The sequence below is a fragment of the Takifugu flavidus genome, chromosome 16 (genome assembly GCF_003711565.1).
Source record: "Takifugu flavidus isolate HTHZ2018 chromosome 16, ASM371156v2, whole genome shotgun sequence".
Taxonomy (NCBI): Eukaryota; Metazoa; Chordata; class Actinopteri; order Tetraodontiformes; family Tetraodontidae; genus Takifugu; species Takifugu flavidus.
The window spans coordinates 6,724,437-6,747,710 of NC_079535.1; the positions used below are offsets into that span (position 1 = coordinate 6,724,437).

General features: G+C 42.9%; 2 protein-coding genes and 1 long non-coding RNA gene across 3 annotated transcripts; 2 read left to right on the plus strand and 1 right to left on the minus strand.

Moving 5' to 3' along the window:
* Positions 1-30: 30 nt before the first annotated feature.
* Positions 31-23,244, plus strand: fancm (FA complementation group M). Its single transcript, XM_057011938.1, has 23 exons — positions 31-792; positions 868-1,040; positions 1,432-1,509; positions 1,603-1,761; positions 11,511-11,642; positions 12,090-12,222; positions 12,377-12,469; positions 12,581-12,685; positions 12,956-13,134; positions 13,541-13,747; positions 13,836-14,076; positions 14,172-14,485; positions 17,400-19,026; positions 19,115-19,209; positions 20,181-20,243; positions 20,422-20,535; positions 20,761-20,926; positions 20,998-21,104; positions 21,189-21,661; positions 21,780-21,873; positions 22,002-22,326; positions 22,398-22,692; positions 22,769-23,244. Exons 1-23 carry the CDS (start codon positions 66-68, stop codon positions 22,893-22,895), a joined length of 6,027 nt encoding a protein of 2,008 aa, XP_056867918.1. The 5' UTR covers positions 31-65; the 3' UTR covers positions 22,896-23,244.
* soul3 (heme-binding protein soul3) lies at positions 2,629-9,255 on the minus strand. The gene is made up of 5 exons (XM_057011926.1): positions 8,598-9,255; positions 5,492-5,586; positions 4,858-4,999; positions 4,448-4,631; positions 2,629-4,360 (listed from the first exon to the last, which is right to left on the minus strand). The coding sequence occupies exons 1-5, from the start codon at positions 8,827-8,829 to the stop codon at positions 4,189-4,191; spliced, it is 825 nt and encodes a 274-aa protein (XP_056867906.1). The 5' UTR covers positions 8,830-9,255; the 3' UTR covers positions 2,629-4,188.
* Positions 4,908-6,979, plus strand: LOC130513239 (uncharacterized). The gene is made up of 2 exons (XR_008946653.1): positions 4,908-5,021; positions 5,130-6,979. It is a non-coding gene; the product is annotated as an uncharacterized LOC130513239 (long non-coding RNA).
* Positions 23,245-23,274: the final 30 nt, after the last annotated feature.

Below are 23,274 nucleotides of genomic sequence, written 5' to 3' on the forward strand. Positions count from 1 at the left end.
TTTGGTAGAACCAGAGCGGAAGTGGTCTGTGTTTGTGTTCTTGTTGAAATGCTGCTACTCGTCACATGGGACCTTTTCTCAACCTTTTTCCACAGCAAATAACAAAAATGAGTAAAGGTTTGAATCAAAGAACTTTATTCCAGACTTGGGGTGGATCCAATAATCAAAGTAAAGTTGTTCAACCGACAAAGGATGGCAGGAAACCTGCCGGAGGACCTCAAACTACCCAGAGCAACACAACAGAGGCGGCTAAAGCAAAACCTACTGGAAACCCTCTTTGGCCTGAAATAAGCCAGAGGTCCGCACACGCATCTGAAGATCAAGTGAGGACAGAGGAAGCTTATCCTGCTTTTGAAGACGACGACGACGATCTCATGGTGGTCGCTGTTTATGAGGCCGAAAAGAGCTTGCAACATGATCGTGGACATTCACTTCAGCGTGACGACTCTGCAGGGACAGGGAGCAAAGCCTCAACTTCAACTGAGACGTACCAAGACCTTCCCGGATTTGACAGCTCTTCAGCTAAAGTTTGGATATACCCCACTAACTATCCAATCAGGGAGTACCAGCTGAAGATGTCAGAAGTTGCACTATTTCAGAATACACTGGTGTGTCTCCCCACTGGACTGGGAAAGACCTTTATAGCCTCTGTGGTTATGTACAACTTTTATCGCTGGTATCCGTCAGGAAAGATTGTATTCATGGCCCCCACCAAACCTCTGGTGGCCCAACAGATTGAGGCCTGTTATAAAGTGATGGGCATCCCTCAGGCACACATGGCTGAGCTGACAGGTGAGCCGATCATGACACTAGCATCATATATTCTCATTAAACCGTCTTTACAGAGGTCCATTTTGTGACATGTAGGCAGCACAGGAGCAAAGCAACGGCAGGAGATTTGGAGGGCCAAGCGTGTCTTCTTCCTCACCCCTCAGGTCATGGTGAACGACTTGTCAAGAGAGACGTGCCCTGCCCAACAGGTCAAGTGCGTGGTCATCGACGAAGCGCACAAGGCGCTCGGCAACCATGCCTATTGTCAGGTGAACAGATCTGTCATATACCGATCAGAGATTACCTTTTCAAAGGCTGTTTCTAGCAAGTGAGGAGCTAATGCACGATACTGTACTAGGCCCTCACTCGCCCAAAAAGAAAAGGAGAGACAAATATGTAAATTTGCTCTCACGTGTTCTTAAATTTTGACACTCAAATAATTCTTCAAACATCATTTATTGTATCATTTATCATATATATCCCACTTTATGCTGTATCTCTGAGCTATGTTGCCGTTGTTATCAGTGAAAGCTGTTTATCTGTCGTACCCCACACCCAGGACCTCAGGAACACCATCCATCCCACAACCAGCATTTTTTAACTTCAGGCAAATTGCCCCATTGATAATACCCTGTAATTACTCCTCTTTCTATCTCTAAGGTGATCAGGCAACTCTGCAGCCAGATGCTGCAGTTCCGCGTCCTGGCTCTGACTGCTACGCCAGGAGGAGATGCAAAGGTGACTTTTATCTCTGTTGTTTCTTACAGAACGTGCATTCTAAGACTGACATTCATGCTGTTTGTTTTTTCTTTCTTGCTTCATTTTCTGCAGTCAGTGCAGTCAGTGGTGTCGAACCTGCTCATCTCCCATATTGAGCTACGCTCAGATGAAAGCCCAGATATTAGGGCCTATTCTCACCAGCGCAGTGTAGAAAAAGTGGTGGTTCCTCTGGGAGAGATCCTTTCTGCACACCAGGCACGCTACCTCCAGGTAGGCACGATCCAAGTTGCACCTTGTAATTTGAAAATTCTATTCGGCCCAAGAAAATTAATTTCACCATCAGAGTTTAAAGAATATTAAAATCACTCTGACTTATGATCTGAATACAGTTTGCATTTACATTCGAGCTCACAGGGCAAGTTTAGTTGAAGTGTGACAACGCATTAAAGCGTATCCTGTATTTTGACTCTTTACTGACACCTTGTGGTCATTTACAAATCATTTGGAAATCATCAGCTCCCATTTTTAGCCTGAGGGTTTTCCTCTTGTCGGTTCGACCGGTTCAGTTAACATTACTTGAATTAACTTTTCTTGAAAGCAGCGTCCTGTCGCAATTGGCGGTCTGGTATTCAGCTCTGGAACGTTAACAAGCTCTGCTTGTCAAGTGTCTATACTCAGCTGCTTCTTCTGTGGTTTTAATCTGGCTGGACAGCTGGAATGTGACAACAGCAAGGGAAAGTTTCGTGCTATTGTATGTTTATTAATTATTCACATTGATTTCACACCTTGTTGGGCTTTATTTATTGCAGTTTGTTGTATTATCTGAACTTTATAGAAAAGCAAATAAGTGAAATGAGAAACTTATTTGAGCAGTGTTTAGATTATGAAAGAGTGTGAACAATGGCGGATGCAAGCATTTATTCCGATTTTATTAAGTTTATTTGAAACTATACTTGGCTATGTGTTATGTTTGGCTCATTAACTATATAATACTGCTTTTACTTAAAGTCTGGCAGAAACTAAGTAAAATTTTCCTTGCTGTTTGTGTTCTCAATCGACACTATATCTGCACCCTGATTTATTGAAATCTGCCCTTCTGTAAGGATTCATATAGATGACGACAACACTGTGTAGGTATACATTTTGAAAGACAAGAGACAATATTTTATTGAACAAAGACATCCACGGCAGGTCATGTTGTTGCACTTGAACTTTCACATTTGCACAGCACGCATTTGCAAAACACTAAAAAAAAAGCAGCGAGACAGGAAAGGGGGAATTGAGACAATTCTGAAAAGGAAAAATCAGCACACATCATGGCTTTATAAGTGTAATAAGAATATCTTTACGGTCTCTACAAAATGCTTAATGCAAAAGAAATTCTTTGGATTTGTTGTCTTGACGTCAGCTACTATTGTTGCCTCTTCCCAACACTAGCTTTAACTCTTTAATTTATATATACTGTATATATATATATATATATTTCCTTTACATGTTTATTACGCATAAAATTACACTTTGAATAGACATCCTTTATTGTCCACTTTATTATGATCCCCCCCCCGAAAAAAAACAAAACCCAAAAACCTCAGATATTGATTTTGAAACCAGTAAATAAGGATTTTAACATTAATGCTGTTGCTGGTCAGACATATATCACTTTATACATGCTGCATATGAGAAAAATATGTTCACCATGAATTCATAGACTATTTAGATTGGTAATAGAATGTTAAACAATCATTTTTATTTTATAATTATTTTTATAAACTAAAATATGCACATTTCCATCACATGTTTGAGAGAATAGTCAGCGTATACAGTACAGCTTAAGTGTGTGGTCCGTCTTCTCTTGCTTTTATGCAGCAGCAGGAAAGAGTAAATGCACACGTTTGCCAACATTCACACAGTAGCAGGTAGAGAAAGCATGAGAAAAGGGAAGAGAGGTATTTTCTGTACATATGGTTACCCTTAGCAACTATTACCTGAAGAGAATGTGTTTCGAATGCAAGTAACCTGATTGTCATTAAGCAGTAAAATCGTTGAGATTCCAGCGGTTTGTATTACCGGGATATTTTTTACAGCTTCTCCTACCTCATACATTCACTCATTATACCCCTTCTGAACAATCATTATAGGCATGTTCATCTGTGATGCACATGACCTCCTCTGTGCAATTTTATCCATCCATTAATGTACTAACATGCTGCTGGATCTGCCATCTGGTATATATTGCACTTATTCTTAAATATAAATATGCAATGTGACATCACGTAGAATCTTAACATAGTGCAGAGACGACAGCAGAAGCAAGCATGAAGAATGCCAGCAAAACAATATTTCTGTTGTACACTGACCTTTACCCCAACACGAAAGGACAGCGTAGCTGCAACGCACACACCGAACGTATAGATAAGGCTGGATGTCTACTGGGAACCTGTTTCTGCCATTATGAGGTTGTTGAATGTCTCTGGCAGCACTCTGTGGTCAACATGTATGTAGAGCGCTGCACAATAGGGAGGAAACCTGTCTGCAGTTATAGGCCACGGATAATCTGACGTGTAGTGTGCTCGGCTGGTGGTCGTTTCAGGTATAGGCGGTGAATGAAACTGTACTGGTTTTGCGGCAGTGCTATCGGAGTCTTAATTAGGCTTGAGGGTCGTACAGTTGATAATGCTAAAGCCCCCCCCCCCCACCTCAGGGTCGCTCTAGAAACCAGATTTCATTGACCCGATTGCTGTGGGCTGGGTTGGTGTAGCCAGCGATGATGAAAGAGTCGTTAAAGCACAGGCCAGGAGAGTCTAGGAGCTCCGCCATGGTATTGATCTGGTCAATGATGGTGACCTCATTAGTGGCACCGGTAAAGGCCCTGGTGGACGAAGGCATGGTGCATTGTTATGAGCATTGTAGCTTGTTGACAAAAGAAGAGTACCAGCATTTTTCTTTATTCGCCCACCTTGTGTACACAGTTGTGGCGGGCCAGATCTCTATGAGGATCTCGCTGTCGGTAGGTCGTGGTGGCTGGGCCTGATGCTCAGTTGGAAGAAAATATGCAACAGTAACGTCGCGGGATATAACGGAGTGGTTCTCGTCCGTGCGCACCACTGTGATGATGGGGAGTGTCATGCCTAGATAATCTCCTACAAAGGAAATTCCATAAAGGTCGAGCGAAGCGTCAACTGGACTGTTGAAAGCAACTGGAAGACGTTTCGCCTCTCATCCAAGAGGCCTCTTCAGTTCTTTCATTACAAATGAAATTGTTATTATTTCCATGAAATGTACAGGCTGAAGATAATCCCAAGCAAATTAAATACATAGCAGGGAAAAGGGACTGTGCACTATGCTTTAAACATGCTTTAAACTTACCTAGGGAATTCTGCTGGCAGATGTATTTCATTATCCTCATAAAACCGTAGCAGATGCTCTGTTCATAAGTGTCCTCACGCATCATTATGCAAGCCCAGTGGCCCTTTTCATACGTGCGTTTCTCATACAGAAGCTGCCCACACTGGCGGGAAAAAGGAAGACAGGTACGAAGTTATCATTAAATATAGAAAAACAAGTCTAAGCTTTTAGAACTAGAATTCTCTCTCTTTTAAAAAAGAAATCACTTTTTAATTTCTCACATGCATCTGCAGCTCAGGTGAACGACCTTCAGTGCAGTTTGAAATCTGCTGTCATCACACCAGCTTTACCACAGCTCTGGAACCTGCACTAAGAATAGTCTTCCATGATTGTCTTTGGTTCAACTGCAGGCTCCAGCCAAGATAAAATGAACCAGATACCTCAAGTTAAGCCAATTAGTCCTCTTTATTTATAAATCTCCTTAAGGAGCTTGAATGGCTTTTAGAGGTGGCTGACCTGATCATCATAAGTGCCCGCTGACATGCATAGACGTTCCCCTCTCACCATTAAAGACCCATCCGTCCCTTCCCAATTAGAAACGTCTATTTTCATTTTAAATCCTTAAAGATGTTGGGGTGATCTCGGCAGGGGATACCTTCTCTTTGCGTGCGAGGAGAGAGAAGGGGACGGGCTCTCTCTGACTCTGCCCCTGGTTGTTGGTGGTGAGCTGTTGAATCGGCTCTGCCATATCTGTCCCAAACACATGTCAATAGGTTAAACGGTGTTTGACAGTCCAGATATACACATATTCTGAAGCGCTTATTACAGTTACACCGTGGTTTGATTTTTTTTTTAACAGCACTCTTACGATGCGTGCAGAATGCCCTCTGCTTTCACTAATCTGCAGCAGGCAGTGTTTGTGTGTAGAAAGATTGCCAGATGGGCCGAGTGCAGTGCCAGGATGTTGCGGTGAGCTAAACCTCTAATAGACTAAAGCTGCCTAAGACCAGGAATAGATGTATTAGCAAAGATCGACCAGAGCGGCAGTCTGTGCCGTTCAAAATACTGAAGCATGTAGCATTAACAAAGTCTGTTATATTGCTGAATTATTAAACATGTGGGGCTCCAAGTGAACCCTGCTCAAGCGCAGTTCTTTAGCCGACATGATGGAGGACAATGGGGTCAGAGACATCTGTGCCGTTTGCTCTATGATCAATCATGGGATGATTAACAAAGCTGCTGTCGGGTATCCAAAGTTTTCACACGGTTGAGGCTCAGTTCATGTCTGCTTAGGATAAACGACTCAGGGCGATCAGGGCCGTGCACAATACACACTTGAAAGGAACATTTTAACAGAGGAGACCAAAACATGACACAACACAAGCACGGCTGTAGTACATATCAAGGCACGTCCTATCGATGTAATTTCTGTATTATGTGTCTTAACTGGGGAAAATATATACAGATCTGATTTTCATGTCATAAACCCCAGACGAACAACCAGAGGTGGTGTAGAAACATATTTGCTGCTATGAAACACATTATTTACGCTTTTTTTAATAACCTATGAGGCCTCTGTGCATTCTCTTTACTTACAATGGCCGGCTTCTCTGATCAAATATAGTCAAGATATCAAATATTATTCTAATATGTATATTGTATTCACCCTCTGTACTATGTACAGGTACACAGAGGCCGAGTATCCATTTACCTGGATTATTGTAAATATACATCCTCTTTGTATATTCCAAATCCTGTTCTATTTGATTTTATCTTATTTTTCTCTGCGTGCTCTTGCTGTTGTTGCACTGTACATTTCCCCGTGTGGGACAATAAAGGATCTGAATCTGAATCTGAAAGTTGATGATAAATCAACTGTAAAGGAGCAACACAAAAGTGGCTAAATATTTTAATTGCTTCGGTGTGTGTGGGTAGGGTTAGTCCGCCAGTGTTCCTGACCACAGAGCTTGATGCGATATTGCCTCAAACTTTTTAAACTAAAGTTTAAAAAGTGTGATTGAAACATAAGACAGCACAATGGGCTCAGTCCTGCCCTCCCAACGCCTCGGCAAAAGAAAAAAAAGTTTTCTTCTTCAGACTTGTACAACTTTTCTTGAATACCTTCATACTATTTCTATTTTCATGCACAAAAATCCTGTTCAAACTATTTTACTGGTGTTGCTTCCATTGAAGTGCTTTTGATTAGAATGACAATACAGGTCCATTTAAGACAGGGGTTTTGGTTTTTCACCTATTAGTTTAGAGCTTTACAAGACACAACAAGATTTTGTATTCCTGCAAAGCAAAAATTAATATGATGAGGTTTGCTAGTTTCAATGGACACGTTGTTCAGGTTTGTGAATCCAGTATTGGTGATAAAATGGCACTTGTATGTAGGAGTGTAACAAAATCTTGGAAGAACGGGTTGTCCTACACCTCACTGTTTGGGACACGTTCATGGATTAAAAAAAAAAAGAAAGAAAGAAACTGTTATGAAGAGCTTATGAAATGCCCCATTTTACCCCTTTATTCTGGCTAAGTATGTTGTGAGCCTGCTGTTTGCCTCTTGCCCCTTCCGTGTCAGCCTCTTTCATCCAAGAGATGCAAACCTTCCTGTGTCACCTTCTCATCTTCATTTAATTAATTAGTGAGCGCCACTGTCGCCCCACTGACGTCACACTACTTGGGGAGCTGAGGAATTAATTGGTGTCCAGCTTGGACGTTTGGCGTGTGGCTGTCGCACCGTGCTGAAATCTACCGTCAACAGAAAGGCTGCTTTAGCTGTGGTGATTCTAAGAAGCTGGGGGACACAGTGTGATTGCAGATGTACAAAAAAAATAGCCCATTTTAAAAGGTGTGGTAAATATAATTGAAAAGACTTAGAGAGAAAAATAGTGCAGTCAACATCAACAGAGTATGGGGACTTTCAATTCTTAACATTTCTGATATTAGGCTGTTAATACAGTACATTTACGAAAGAAAACAGACTTATTGAGGCCATGCAGGTGTTAGGCTAAAAGAATAGACTGAGCAGCTGCTCAGTGTCGGAACCAAGCGCATTCCACTCAGCTTACATAGATTAAACACACTGTGAAGTGAAGAAACAACATATAGAACACCAGTACACGTCATTGCATATTAGAAATAATAGATTGGCCATCGAAGCAAAACAAAGATACCATTAAAGAAAACTTCTCTATATATATATATATATATAATTAAATCATTGTATAGCTATACCTGCCCCAACAAAACCAGGAAATACATATATAGTTCATTTATGGTAATACGTTTTCGCTGAAACGTCCAATAAGATTTACCTGTGCAAAACGTGCGTGTAAACTCGTTGTTTTATGTTATTAATTGCATTAATTAGATGCAATTAAATTAACTCCAACATTACGTGCAATTCACAACAAACCCGGAGACTGACAGTCCTGACTTCCTTTTTACTTTCTTTAGTGTCGGTGTGCTGTCCTCGAATGCTGCAAAAGTAATTTGATTGGATTTTTCGAAGCTTTAACTCGTGTTTACAGGAGACGGAAGGATTGTGCTGCTCCGCGGTGTATTTAGGTCACCGTGCGCAGCCTTGCACAGCGGATTGTATGTCAGACATGCCAAATTGTGATTGCCTCCTTTAATTTTACACTCATCACATTATACGTTGTTAATTAATGGCTGCGCTAAACAGAACAGTAAATTATTCATCGACACGAACGGGTTTTTACGCATGAGTTCCTCGTCGTTTTTAACATTTTTACCTGGAGAAACTTCTACTTGGTGTCCTCTTGCTACGTCCTGCCAGTAGCGCAGCAGCCGTTCGTCGTCTTCCTCCATGGTCTCTGCCTCTTCTTCCAGGCTGCCGTTGCCCGAGTCCGACAGCTGGTCTTCGGAGAAAGACTCAAGGTCCTCCAGCGTGATCATCTCGGGTTGGCTGGGCTCGATGCGGCCACCGCTACCCCCGCCGCTCATTTGACAGCCACCGCGGTCCATTTTTACTCGTCGCAGCGGTGATCTGACACTTCGCTTTGGAAAAAAGGATTGTGATATTTGATGTTGAGTTTGAAAGAAACAGCCTTTCAGCGCTCACTTAATTTCGCGTCTTTTGAACGCCGATGTGTTGCGCTCCGGACCTCCGCGACTTTTTCCGATTGGAGTGCCGCTACTTTCTGCTGTAGCAACCAATTATTACGACGCTTTTCTCGAAAAAGCTCGCCATAGTCGCGTTTCTAACGCTTTAGACTACCTTAACGCACACTGACCCCAATTGAAGGTGCACCTAATTCTCTTTTTAAAGGCGGCAAAAAAAATCGCCTGCGTCGACTGTGCGGAGGAGCCTGGCGAGACTGTTTTTGAGGCCTGAACGGCGGTCTGAGTTGTTTACGAGGAGCGACGATAGACCACGTGATCAGGCCACTCTGACTCCGCCTCTTCCGGTCGGTCGGAGCGAAAAATAAAAGTCATTCAGCCGTAATTAATTTACAGTCATTACAGTGACCCGAATCCTGTTGATCATGGGTTTGACTTGCTGAACGCAAATGATTTGCAGCCATGTATTAAAAAGTGAAAGTTTGATTTATGATTGTTTATGTTTGTCCCAACACCCCCCCCCCCCCACACACACACACACTCACACACACATACACTGTTGTTTCATTTTAAATCTTTTGTGGTGGTTTATAGGGCGACAAAAATAAGAACTGTGTTGATAGGACCACGTTAACAACAAATACTATTGTTTTATGAGTTTAACATTTTTACCTGGAGAAACAATCTGTCCACAAACCAACTGTACCGGTAAAAATTAATTTTTATGATCATTTAATTACTGTGAATATCAGACATTTTTACCATGCACACAGTGTGAATTGATGTGCAATGGCATTACATACCTTTTAAAAGCTTTAGCTCATTTGAAATGCCCTGCTGCAGGGTAACATTACTGTTATTGAATTGAACAAGAAATGAATATCTTAGTAATAATAATTTGGCAGTATAGTGTAAAAAAAACAACAGGATAAACAATTTCTATTTGTGCCATCAGTTAATTTTGTGTTTTTTGCTTTGGGTCAATTTTTTTCATGTTTTGTTCTATTGATATATTTTTTTAATGTTAGTTGTGGAAGACAAACAGTTCCCTTGTAGAGATAATGAACTTGTTCGCTTGAGGGCACTAAACAAAATTTTGTATGTCATCATTGACGCTCCAGCAGCCAGCCACCATCTTGCACCCATCGATGTGCACGTAGCAAAGAGATTACGCAACTATCTAGTCTGCGGGTGAGCGTGGATGTAAAGCTTTAACATGTATCGAAAAACACACACAACACTCTATGGGGAGCCATTGACCTAATAGCCCCCTGCCAAACAGTGGACCTCAATATTAATCCACCCCCACACACACACCACAACATGCTGATTGCGTTTGGCCTTACATCACTGGCACTCATGAGAGAGGATACTTGTGTAGTCATAGTTCTTATTCAGTCATTAAAAATATAGCTAGAGTAACCTTTTCTCTCGTCCTGTAAACAGAAATGTATGTGATGTCCTCTTTTAAAAATACTTGTTGCTCCTCAGGTCCAGCTCCATCATGCATCATATACAATATATTTTGATTTTATCCTTTGATTTACAAGTGGTTTGTCAACAGATTTGGTTAGGCAACCGTCCTTTACGTACGGTTTTGAATGAAAAACCTTTCATATGAGCTGACTCAAAGCCCTAATAATGGACTGACCTCTTTATCTTCTATAGATGGATAGTTTTGAGCTGGTTGATGTACCTGTCGAATTCTGCTGAACATTGTTTTAAAGGCTAAAGGAATTAAAGGCTGTTATTTAACCCTTTGCCTTTATCTTCATAAGCTTGGTGTAGAATCAAATTTCTCCCATCTTTTGAATGAATAGAAGAATGGGGGCAGACAGCTGGTTTCACGTACTTTTTTTAATTTAGGAGTGAAAGCGTGTCCTAGTTTATGTACTGTATGATCAGAAACAATCAGTGTTATTGCACCTGAGTTATATTGCAAATGAACAATGAAATTAAAAAAGCATTTTGTAAATTTCAAAGCATTTTGTAAATTTCAAGAACAAACACGATGCCACACAACAATGCTCTGTTTTCTCTCCTCCACCATTTAAAAACTAAATTGCATCACAAAATGTAAGCCCACTTACTCACATTACATCTAGCCTTGTGGATGAATAGATGTTACAGCAGTGTGCCACAAAAATGGCTTCCATCTCTCCTCCATGTATTAGTAGATGAGGCTGGAAAAAAGAATAGGCCCACTCATTTTTAGGCTGTTGATCAAAGTGAGGCTATTAAATCCAGTCTGTTTAAGAAGTATTCACATTATTGTGTATAATAAAGATGATCCTGTCTCTGATATTCTATCAATATGAGGACCAAAATAAAATATGAAGGACTGAAACTTGTTTTAATGTAGCAAAACATCCTTCATTTGTTTAATCAAAATCAGTCACAGTTTCAGAAGGGATTAAGCTTCAAGGTTTGGCTGCCAATGTCACAATAGGGATTTGATTTGATATTTATTCATAGTTGGACTCTTTTTAAAAAAAAAGCATTTCTCAATATGTCGGTTTCATGCCTCATGAACTCAGGAAATGGCTCTTTAGTTATGACCTGACTCCTGTCTGTGCCTCCTGCAGGTGCTCGAGAAATTCACATCTCGCCTGGTTCAAAGCAGGGTGATGGCGCACAAGGACCTGCGAACTCTCAGCAAATATCAGCTGATCCTCGCCAGGGATCAGTTCCGCAAGAACCCGCTGCCACACATCAAGGCACGGACTCTAAGCACCCATTCAATCAATTTGGTATCATGAGCTTGTCAGCATAAAAAGATTCACCAGGTTTTTGCAGTGAAGCATTTTGAAGTATGCAGATTATTGATATCAGCTGCACTGGCTGATATTTTATAATATATAGATTTTTTTGTGCACAGTGGATTTGCTTCTGCCACAAATTACAATTGATTGAGTTGTGTGTTAAGCTGCCAGTCTTCTCAAAGTGGATTGTGAAACAGTTTTACCTCAATTTAAACCTCTCTCATTGTTCCTGCATAGTTGGAGAAATGTGAATTACTGTAAATCCTGTGGTGGTTTTGAAGGGAGTTGCACTGTACTTGTTAAACTGAGCTTGAAGTTTATGCTATAATCTAACTATTCTTGTTTGCTTATATTTTTTCAGTGGATAGTGGGGTTGATAGTTGAGAGTTCTTCTCTCCACAGGGTCCTCAGCAGGGAGTTCTAGAGGGGGATTTTGCCCTTTGCATCAGCCTGTACCATGGCTATGAGCTCCTGATGCAGATGGGGCTCCGATCCCTCTTCCTTTATTTCCAGGGAATCATGGATGGATCCAGAGGTCAGTCGCCTTACCTTCAGGCTGTATTAGCGTGTTTCTTCCCCCACATTTGCACGCTTCTTTCATCAGTGCAGTGTTTCGATCTTTTAATAACAACCTATGTAGCATATTTCAGATTTTTTAACACATGTTCCCTGCACTTGGTGGGACACAGAAATGTCCAGGGCCAGAAATGAGCTGCAGAGAACTCCTGTATTTATGGATCTTTACCAAGAGATGGAAGCAATGTTTGTAAAGCAGTCTGCTGGTATGTGACACATCAGATATCCATATCTGGGGCATCCAATTAAAACATAAAAACAAGGTCCTTGGAAACAATATATGTTTGAATAAAATTCTCTCCTCCCAATACTTGTAGAATCAGACGAGCCATTCATATACAGTCACCCCAAACTGCAGAAGCTGGAGGACGTGGTGCTGCAGCATTTCAGACTGCGGGCTGGAAGCTCCGCAGACAAAACCGGTGAGGTATTGTTGGAGCAGGAGAAGGGATATGACTCAGTCATGCAGGAGGAGTTCAAATTCAAAGCTGAGATCTATAGTTCGCTTAGTGTTCTAAAACAACAAGGAGGAAACTGCATGGTGCTTATAGTGCAACATATTAACGCGATCTTTATAGCCGCAGGTAGTTCATATCTGAATTATGTTTAAACTATTATATTATATTTGGAGAGCTAAGCTGTGTCTACAGTACTGCAATAAATCTTTCCCCATTCTTCTTATGCATTTCCAGATTGTGGCACGCAGGAGGTGAGCACACGCGTGATGATCTTTTCATCGTTCCGTGAGAGCGTACAGGAAATTGCAGCTATGCTGAACCGCCATGCTCCGCTGATAAGGGTCATGACTTTTATGGGTCAAGCATCGGCTGGGAAGGGAGTCAAAGGCTTCACCCAGAAGGAGCAGCTGGAGGTAGAAATGCTTGTTTGAGAAACACTCATTGATCCACTGAGAATTACAGGAAATGTAATTGGCAATCATGTAAGCCACAGTGTGGTAATCGTGCTGTGGACGTGTGTTCTTGTAAAACTACTTACTGTGGCCGCTTTTCTGATCATTTTCCTGCTGGTTGCTTAGCAATGCATCTTTGCAGCCAGTGACATTTTCACAGAACTTGCAAAAATTGATGCTTGTGTAAAAGGCCCTCACCTGAATACATGTGGGGATTTTTATCTATTAGAAGGCTTCAGATGACAAAGTTAGGACGTATATCTGGAAACCAGAAATGACTAGGGGATTTTATGGAAATGGTAAATATTGATAAACATTTTGCCTTAAAAAAATCCTGTCTTTTTTTGTGTCTATTCTTGTGTTTAAGGTGGTGCACAGGTTTCGTCAGGGAGGCTTCAACACGCTGGTGTCGACCTGTGTCGGAGAAGAGGGGCTAGATATCGGAGAGGTTGACCTCATCGTTTGCTTTGATGCACAGAAGAACCCCACTCGCCTCGTGCAGCGAATGGGCCGCACTGGTCGTAAGCGGCAGGGGCGAATTGTTGTCATTCTGTCTGAGGGGCGTGAAGAAAGGGTGAGTGGAAACCAAAGGTTTGATGCACCTCTACATGATTAACTTGCCACATCAGAGCTACTTCCAACAAACTGTTTACCTTTGTCAGACGTACAACCAGAGCCAGAGCAACAAGCGCAACGTGTACAAGTCAATCACTGGCAACAAAAGCAGGTTCCACATGTACCCTAGTAGTCCCCGCATGCTGCCCCAGGGCCTGATCCCAACCCTGCACAAGATGCACATCACCTGTGGCCAGTTTGACCACCAGGAGAGCAGCAGGCGATCCGTCAGAGGAAGAAGGTCGCGGTCCGAGGGACGGGCGTCTCTCATCCACCCTCAAAACTTGAGTGAGTGAGGTGGCGAGTGAATTCCGGTTAATACATGTTCTTATTGGAGCAGCCGAACATGGAATTTCTCAAACTGTGTCTGTCCTGTGTGCCAGTTCACCAGGAGAGCACAGCATCAGATGGATTTCTGAGCAGTGCTGAATTTTCCAAGTGGGCTTCCACGGTGAGACTGCGGGAAGATGAACCTCATCCAGTCCTAAAACAGTCACAGTTCGTGTCCCTGCCTGCTGATCCCCCAAAGGACAACCTCTCTAAGACTCAGAGGCCGGTTTCCAGAGAGCTGTCTCTGTCTGAATGGAGACACTGGCAGCACAAATCACTTCCAACCCATGTGATTAATCATTCAGCCCGCTGCCAGCACTTCATCGAGGTGATGGAGCTCATTGACAACATGAAAGAGGAAAATGAGGTAAGGGTCAAATGTTTATACCATGTGATCACATTCTTGGATCGAAAAAGAGTAGAAATGGCTATTAACAGTCCCACTCTCACAGCAAAATGTAACTGCATTTATGAAACAAAAACAGATTTATAAGCTCCGCAGGCTACAAAGAGTCAGCTGAGCCTCATGTGAACACTCAACTGTGTCTTACTACATTCATCAATTAGGCCTCGAAGGCACATTCCGAATGTGATAAACAGGCTCCACGATGTTGTTGTCGTCATAGTTTTTTCTAAAAATTTATCTTTAGCAGGATATTTTCAGGCTATTGCTCTTTATCTGATTTTCTCAAACAAAGTTAAAAATAACAGAAATAAATATAGAATAAAAAGCAAAAGCTCTTCTTTTAAAACAGAAACCACATTACGCAGCAGCCAGGGTCTAATATAGATGAAACACGAGGGCTGTGTTGTGGAGCTGATGCTAAAATATTTGTATAAGTTGGATGACCTTGATTATCCCGCTCATTTTTCTGGTTTAACGGTACTGTCATTTTACTGACCGTATTTTACTGGACTCGGCTGCTACATGTTATAGCGGCAATGTTGGATCGGTAATGTCAGCCAGGTCAGGGGGTCAGCAGGAGCTGGGGAATCTTATTCGGTTTCTCCAGAATCTAATCGAGCAAGAATGATCTCACCATTGTGTATTTTCTCAGGTTTCTCAGGTTATCTGACACAGGTAGGTCATAATTAAGCTCCTGCCCAAAGATGATATCGTCAAGCCTCTGCTGATTATATTTTATGCAGTAAATAAGTTTAAATTTGTGATTTCTGTTTTACTTAAATATACTGCGAAAAAAAAGCACCATACAGCACAGAATTTCCAAATGTGTACAAAATGTGGATAATGAAGCTGCTTCTTGCTTGTACACTTTGAGAAGCATAACCTGCAACAGCTTACCCACCTGACCTGAATTCGCAAAGAGGCCATTAAGGGCGAACAAAACAGATTTACAATAAAGCACTTAAATTCAATTCAATTTTCTTTTTTTGCCCGGTCATACCCCTTCACTTCAGCCTCTGTTTGCCCGAAGCCATCCTTCAAATTCGAGGCACTTTTCTCCCAGGTTGCGTTCACAACCACCCTGCTGTGATTACGAAAGGCTTCTCTGAGCCATTACATAAAACCAGGAAGCTAAAAGTAGGTCAGGTTTTGTTGGCCTACATGCGCAGCGTGCTGACGGAGAAGATGACAAAGACAAATCAATCTAATTTCTTAAGTGATGAAACCGTATGCAACGGCATATTCCTTAATGGGTTCTTTGTTTCTTCCGGGATGGTGCTTTCATGGGCTCCAGTCTATTAAATCAGAATCTGGATTAAGATGTAGGAACCAGGTGAAAACCTTGGTTTCTGCCAAAGAGGCCCGGCTGCAAAATTGCTCGGATCATGAGACGCATGAGAACTTCCAAGACCTGTGGCATCCACTGCCAACCGCTGTCGATGTCTGTGAGAGTTTGTCTCTGAGGGTAATGTCCAGAGCTGGCATAGTAGGAACCAATCACTCACTTTTAGCTTTAACTGCTGTGAATAGAGAGATACTGGCTTCCTTTAACAGGTTATTTCACATGCAGGTAACCTGTTTTTAGCCATCACTTTGGGCTCAGTCAAGGTCCTCTTTCACAGTGTTGGATGTTTATCAAAGGAAGTTCAGATCTCTAATTCAGTCAGCTCATCCTGCACTTTGGGGGAGAATATCTAACCTTTCCACCACACTCGCCTTTTCTCTGCATCCTCGTGATTAAGTTTATTTCAGACTGCAGCATGTCAGGATCCAGGACCTTAATCTGATTATTAATTAAATGTGGGCCAGGGGTTAAGGTTAATCCTACAGCAACTGTTCGAGAGTGCCTTAAAGTGAAATGGGGTCTCATGAGAAAAGAGAAGAGAACAAAGTTGTCATTGATTTTGTTTTCATTTTGTGATCTCCTGTAAAGACGTATGTATCTCTTTTTAAAGTTATTTTAGGTTAAAATAAATCACTTGACATATTAATTTTCAAGTTTAGTTAGATTCAGATGCATGGTAGATCGTTTAAACATATTGCTGGCTACAAATTTGAATTAGTTGTTCATTAAACAACACTGATATGCAGTAAATGAATTTTATGAACGTGTGTCATCATATTGTTAAAAGAGTAATTGTCGTACATATTGAGAGCTGAACTCTGGTGCAGCTATTTCCACTTATATTTGAAGGATGTCTACCTCTGCAGAGTTTGACCCATTAAAGTCCGATTTCTGCCTCTGCATGTCTTTGTCCAGGCTGGCTTAGCCGTACTTTCCAAACAAAAGCAAGACTTTTGAAGTGCATTTGATTTGAGGGAAATTTGTGGGTCAGAGAGAAACAGCATGTTGTCCACTAACAACATGCTCCACTTGTCAGCACTGTACCCCTGCCAGGAGTGTATAAATGTTGACCCGCAGCATTTATCACCAGGAGGTGGGAAGACTGGAATAACATACTCTCTTCGTGCTTGATCATAAAATCAAGGAATGAAATCGGGGCATTTTTACACTTTAGCATCAGTTTAATTACTTACTAGAAGTGTGACTGGAATACAATGATGTGGAGGGTTTTACGTGCTGGTAGGATTATGTGGGCTTTCTGCTTCACAGAACATCTTGAGCCTGCTGACCACAGGTTTGATGGCACCCTGGCAGTCCCTGCAGGATACCACTCTTGTTGAATCATTTCCATGTCATGTGCTTTGCAAATTTGACAGACTTGTGTGTATTGGGTTCAAATGGAGAGAATATTGTTTTGGCTAATATTTACGATGAAACTTTGTGTAACTATGTGCCTTCATTTGGGCTTTTGATGGATATTAATGTTGACTATAACACACCGGTATCTTTTTCCATGTTTCCTTTGTTTAGGGCGAATGCCTTTATGAGCAAGACCTTCTTCCTTATCTCCACCAACCCGATGACCATATTAAAAAGGGACAGAAGATGAAGAAGAACTCAAAGAATTGCCCCAAATTGATCATCAACAAATGTGAACCACCTCGCTCCGTGTCGTCAGATCTCAAAGGTATCCCTGAAAGGCTTTCTGGTGCATTACAACAAAGACCTTCACATCCTCAAGATTCAGAGGAATCCTATGATGACCTCACACACGGCCCAGGACCTGTGGAAGGTTTTCCAGAGGTCGATTTGTCTGATGATGTTATCATCAATGAGCATGACACAAAAACGGACGGGACGATGGTCGAGCCTGTACGTTCAGATGAAGATTTTGATCTTCAGACAATGTTCTACCTTCCTAAATGGAGATCAGCATCTTCGCTCCCCTCTGCTAAAATCAACCCAGGGGGAGACAAGAGTCTGAAAGTCATCCTGGCCAATGTTGAGGCGCTCCTGTCTCAATCTCCTCCATCACTGATTGAACACTTAGACCCGGACGTGACCGCTCCTCCACTGTTTTGTCTCCCTCCTTTTCCGGTTAGCTTTACGCTGGACCTTGAAGACGTTGACGATGACGTGATGGCGAGTGATCCCGAGCATGATCCCAAGACGTCAGACTCAGCCAAGTGTTCTGTGGGTCAGGAGAACAGAGAAATCCCCCAAAGTCAAGCTCACGTGGAGCAGAGTGCCAGCAAGGGCAAAAAGCCAGCAGGGGGTCTGACCTGGGATGCAATTTTTGATGATGAAGATAATGAAGAAGAAAATGACTGCGATGATAGCAAACAAGTGGATCAGATGGATGAAGAAATAAAAATTGCACGTATGGCCGAGGAAAACCCAAGCTGTGGGGACGACATGAGAGACGAGGAAGTGTGGGAGTGGACAGATGGCGTGAAAGATGACCCACAGACGGACAACAGCCTGGACCTGTTTGGGGACGAGGAAGCCTTCCTGCAGATGACAATCCCAGATGTCCCCACTCCTGGAGTCAGTCCGAGGATGTCCCCTGCAAAACAGGCAGCTCAAAATCCCTGCAGATCAACAGAAATGCACGGAGACGATGCGGCAACTAATCCTACAGCTGACGCTCTGCAGGTGAGGGCTCAGACAGCCCAGAACACCACAGACAACGCGGTCACATCAGATCTACAGGGGCAGCGGAGTTCATTTGACAAGTCTCACGACCTCTTCTCTGTCAACTTTGACCTGGGTTATTCACTGGATGACTCTGATGAAGACAGAGAGGACGATCCTGGCCCTTGGGCCTCTGCCTCCGCACTGCCTCCAAAGCAGGCAGACTCTTCCACACCATGCAGTTACTTTCACAAAAGGCCAATACAGCCAAATGAACCCAAGTTATCGACACCACAAATGTCGTCAGAGCACAGGAGGAGGTCAGTGTCCTCTTTCTTTGCTTCCCCACCTAAAGGCGATGCTTTCCCATCCCCGATCACATCAACACGAGCAAGACGGATCATCTTGCCCAGTCCTAGCAGTCCCCGCACCCCGTCTGTGCTCTCCAGCTTAAAACGGAGGCGTCTGAGTGATCAAGTGAACCAGGAGTCTGTCTGTGCAGAACCTTTGCCTCCTCATCCAGGTAGGTTTTCCCCATCAAGAAATTTCCTGATTTTTATGGTATTTGCTTTGCGGCGGCTCCTGAAGTCTGAACTTCATCTCTTTCCCAGCAGAGTGCAGCAGTGACAGTGAGGATGAAGTCGCGGTCCATAAACGAAGAGGACCAAAGAGGGCCGACCCGCTGGCATCCCAAAGCGTAAATAAGGTTTGTCACAAAAAAATCGAGTTAAAGATTTGCTCTGTAAAAGGTCAGGAAGTAGAAAATGGAATTTTAACAGACCGAGGCAAAGCTTTTATTACATTATAGGATTGTGATCTTTATTCACTAAGTGCACAAAGTACATCTCAGGACAGGGCAAGATTGTGTTTACATACTGTAGCAATAAAAGAATAGACTCATGGACTGAGGGTATGACTTGTGGAGTTCCCCGTGGGTCCTTTATTGGACCTCTTTTATTAATATCTACATTCTCTCTCTGGCTCAGGTTATAGAATAATGTAACATCTGCTATCATAATTCTACAGATGACACACAACACTTTATACCACTTTCACCTAATTACTGCAGGCACTTATATTTGCCAAGGAAATGCATAAATGAAATCAATTACTGGATGTGTCAGAACTTTTTGCAACTTAACCCAGAAAAGACTGAGATAATTGTTTTCGGCCCCAAAAAGGAGCGGTTAGAAGTCAGTTATCACCTTGACTCCGTGTCGTTTAAGACAATGAACAAGCCAGAAATCTTTTCCTTGTGCAAGTAACTTCCAACAATTGAAGTCTGCTCTCTGCTTTTTCTTTTAATGTGATGTTTTTATATATATGTATTTAATTATATGCCGTATAGCACACTCTGTGTAGCCTTGTGTCTAAAGAGACCTATATACATAAACTAATATATATTGACATCAATTTTGGTATAAAAACAGAAAAACACGTGATACAGAAACAACAAAGTTTGGGGTCCACGTGTGTTGACAGCTTGTGCTGCCTTCGACCTTCATTTATAAACCATCTGCAGTTGTCATGGCAACTGGGTTGCAAGCGGCAAAAGAAAAAGCACTTTCCAATTAGACCTTGAAATTTCTCCCGAACATATTTATTAGACAAAAGCCGTATTGACCCATGCGTCTGAAAGGAAAGCGCAGATGGAAAAACGTATGTTGTCTCTGTCAGGTGGAGAGCGATGTGGACTCCCCGGTGGTTGGGAACAGGAAGCGTTTGGCTGCTTTGCATACAGTAAGGTGTTCTTCATCAGCGGAATGTTACGACACAGGGACCTATATGCGCATCTGATTTGATTATAACATGACCCGTTGTCTATGCATTGTTTCTGCCGGCTCGTCGTAAATGAATCATGTACCACAAGCCAAGACGTTAACAGCACATGTTTTTTAATGCTCCCGTTCTAATCCAGCCTGAAGAGGTGGCGGGTGGCGCTCTCTCTGATGATGATTTCCAAGATGAATCCATGTTCACGCACAGAAAGCCGCCAGCTGCAAGTGAACCAGTTCATTGGGAGAAATTCAAGGTCTGTGGCAACAGGTGTCTGAAGAACCACTGATCTGACACTGAATACATATTTGTCATTTATTCTGTTGTTTTTATCAACGTGTGAGTGAATAACATGTTTACTGCATGTGTGAGCACAGCATTTGGAAAACCTGTTTGGATGTTTGGTTTTTGGTTTCACTTCGGAAACATATTTAAATTTAGCTTGATGTAGCATGACCTGACCTTTTCCCATCTTTTTTAGGGCCCAGTTCGCCAAAAAGTACGTCAGTTCCTGGACGAAGAGGCAGAGCTGTCAGAGGAAGACGGAGGGCAGCATGTGTCATCGGATGAGGAAGACGGAGAAGAGCTGAATCACTCTCTCGAAGGCTTTGTGGTCAACAACACACACTGCTCACAGGGCCTGAATGGTGGGTCAAAATGGGACAGTAAATTTGCATGAGGGACTGTTGCACTCAAAGTTTGTCCTCCTGTCCTGCAGATTCAGAGATGCACTGTGTTTATTTGAAGTCAGTGAGAAGCCCTGCAGTCCAGGGCAAATTCAAAATGTCTTACAGAAATCATCACAACGTGGACATATTTTCCCAGGTATACGCTCAATATAGTCTTTTCATTTTAACAGCATAACATATTTATCTAACCAGCTTCCGTGTTCTGAACCGTTGGTCTCAGGTGCCTGAGATGGATGAAACATATGCAGAGGACAGCTTTGTGGTGGGCAGTGAGGCGGAGGAGCTAACGAGCAGTGAAGAGGAGGCTGAAGATGTTGATCTTTTGCCCGAGGTCTCCTTTGTAGACGGGAAGAGGCAGTATGCCACCAGACGGCGTGTTTTCCTGCACAAGGCCAAGATTGCAGGCTCCAGGGAAGCAGCTGAAGTTCTGCCAGAGCAGAGAGCTGGCGGAAAAACCAAGAGCCGCCGCATCATACGCCCTAACGACTCCAGCGAGGAGGAGACGGAGGAAGTTTGTGAAAAGAGTCTCGCGGCAGAAAGTGGTGTTTCTGCCCCCTTGTGGCCGAAGGAGGTACAAGCAGAGTTCAGCAGGCCGCAGCTGTGTCAGGGCGACTCCGACACATCGGCACCTTCATCTGAAGTCTCACTGCTGCCTAAAACCCGGAGAGTACCTGAGAACCAGCAAAAAGAAAGGTTAAAATAAGAGTATGAGCTTTCATCTATTTAGATTCCACAATGATGTTTTGAGTTTTGGTGGGTTAATTAAACACAAGTGCAAATAAAATCTTTTTAACCCTTTTTTCACCTGCAGGTGTCGCCAAAGGTGTGAAAGTCAACATAAACTCTCCGATGAACTGGACTTTGTGGAGCCTGACCCAGCGTTACTCTCCAAAAAGCAAACGGAGGTAAGATCTAAACATGCACTGTCAACTTTCTGATGTTCAGTTTTTTTAATATTTCACCACACGTTTTTAGTCAAAGAACAGAAAGCTTTTGATTCCAGGCCAAGTCAAAGTAAAAAATCTTTTTCCAGATGGCCCCAGCCACCTCCTCAGAACCCCACAAGTCTGAGTCTCCGGCTGCGCCCGGACCTGTTTGCATCGTGGTGGACAGTCGCTGCCTCAGCAGCAGTGTGGAGCTGGTGACCAGCCTGCGCCAGCGCCACGCCGTCACGGTCCACGTTTGCTCACTCGACGGCGGCTACTTCATCGTTAGCAACCGCATGGCAGTGGAGAGGTATAGCCAGTCAGACATGGCTGCCTTACAAAACCGGAAGCGACTGAGCGAGAGAGTAAAGAGCCTGCAGGGTTTGTTTGAGCGCATTTGTCTGATTGTGGAGAAGGACAGGTCCAAATCTGGTCAGTGGGCACAAATAGTATTTTATAGTTGACAGGTAGATTAGCTTAATAATGCAGCCCCTCTGTTACAGGGGAGGCATCACGTCCCTTCCAGCGGACACGTTGCTATGACAGAACCCTGATCTCGCTGGTGCGGACCGGCGTGCGTTTGCTGTGGAGCAACGGGGTTGAAGACAGCGCCTGCTTGCTGGCTGATCTGGCACGATTAGAGCAGCGTAAGGGCCGGGGCATCTCGGTTCCTGTGGAGGTCAAAGGGCAACACAGGGAGCAGGCCCTGCAGCTGTACCTCAGCCTGCCATCAGTCAACTACGTCCATGCTCTCAATATGAGCCACAGCTTCAGCTCTGTTGCTCAACTTATGAACAGGTAAGTAAGATTGCAGGTGTTTCACGGTAAAGAAAGGGAACAAGAAGACATCACCTGTGCCCCATTTTCCCTGCAGCTCCATTGAGGCCCTACAGAAGGGAGGCTGCATGAGTCGATCCAGAGCGGAGGAGGTTTACCGCTTCCTGCGTCATTCCTGTGACTCCTTCTTCATGAACACACCGAAGTCAGCAAAAAAGAGATAGGAAAGAGAATGAACACTTTATTTTTGCTCTCTCTCTGAACAGTCTAATGCTACATTGTGGTAGTCAATTTTGTTCTCTCCATGAGAGAAGAGCCCCAGGGTCAATTTTGCACAAATTCAGAGAGAACAGAGTTTACATGATGTATAAATACAGTGTTTGATCTGAGGCAACACTCTTTTGTTTAAAATATCCCCATTTTATGACTTCTGCATGGAAAGACTTGGCAGAGGAAATCAATCAGTATATGATTAAATAACTTATTTTCATGATGAAAGATATATTTTCAAAATTATAGTCAAAGAGGTGAATTTTGTGTCAAGCTCCTTAAATAAAAAACATTATTTTTGTATTTTTTTCAATGTTTTCTTCCTTTTTGAGG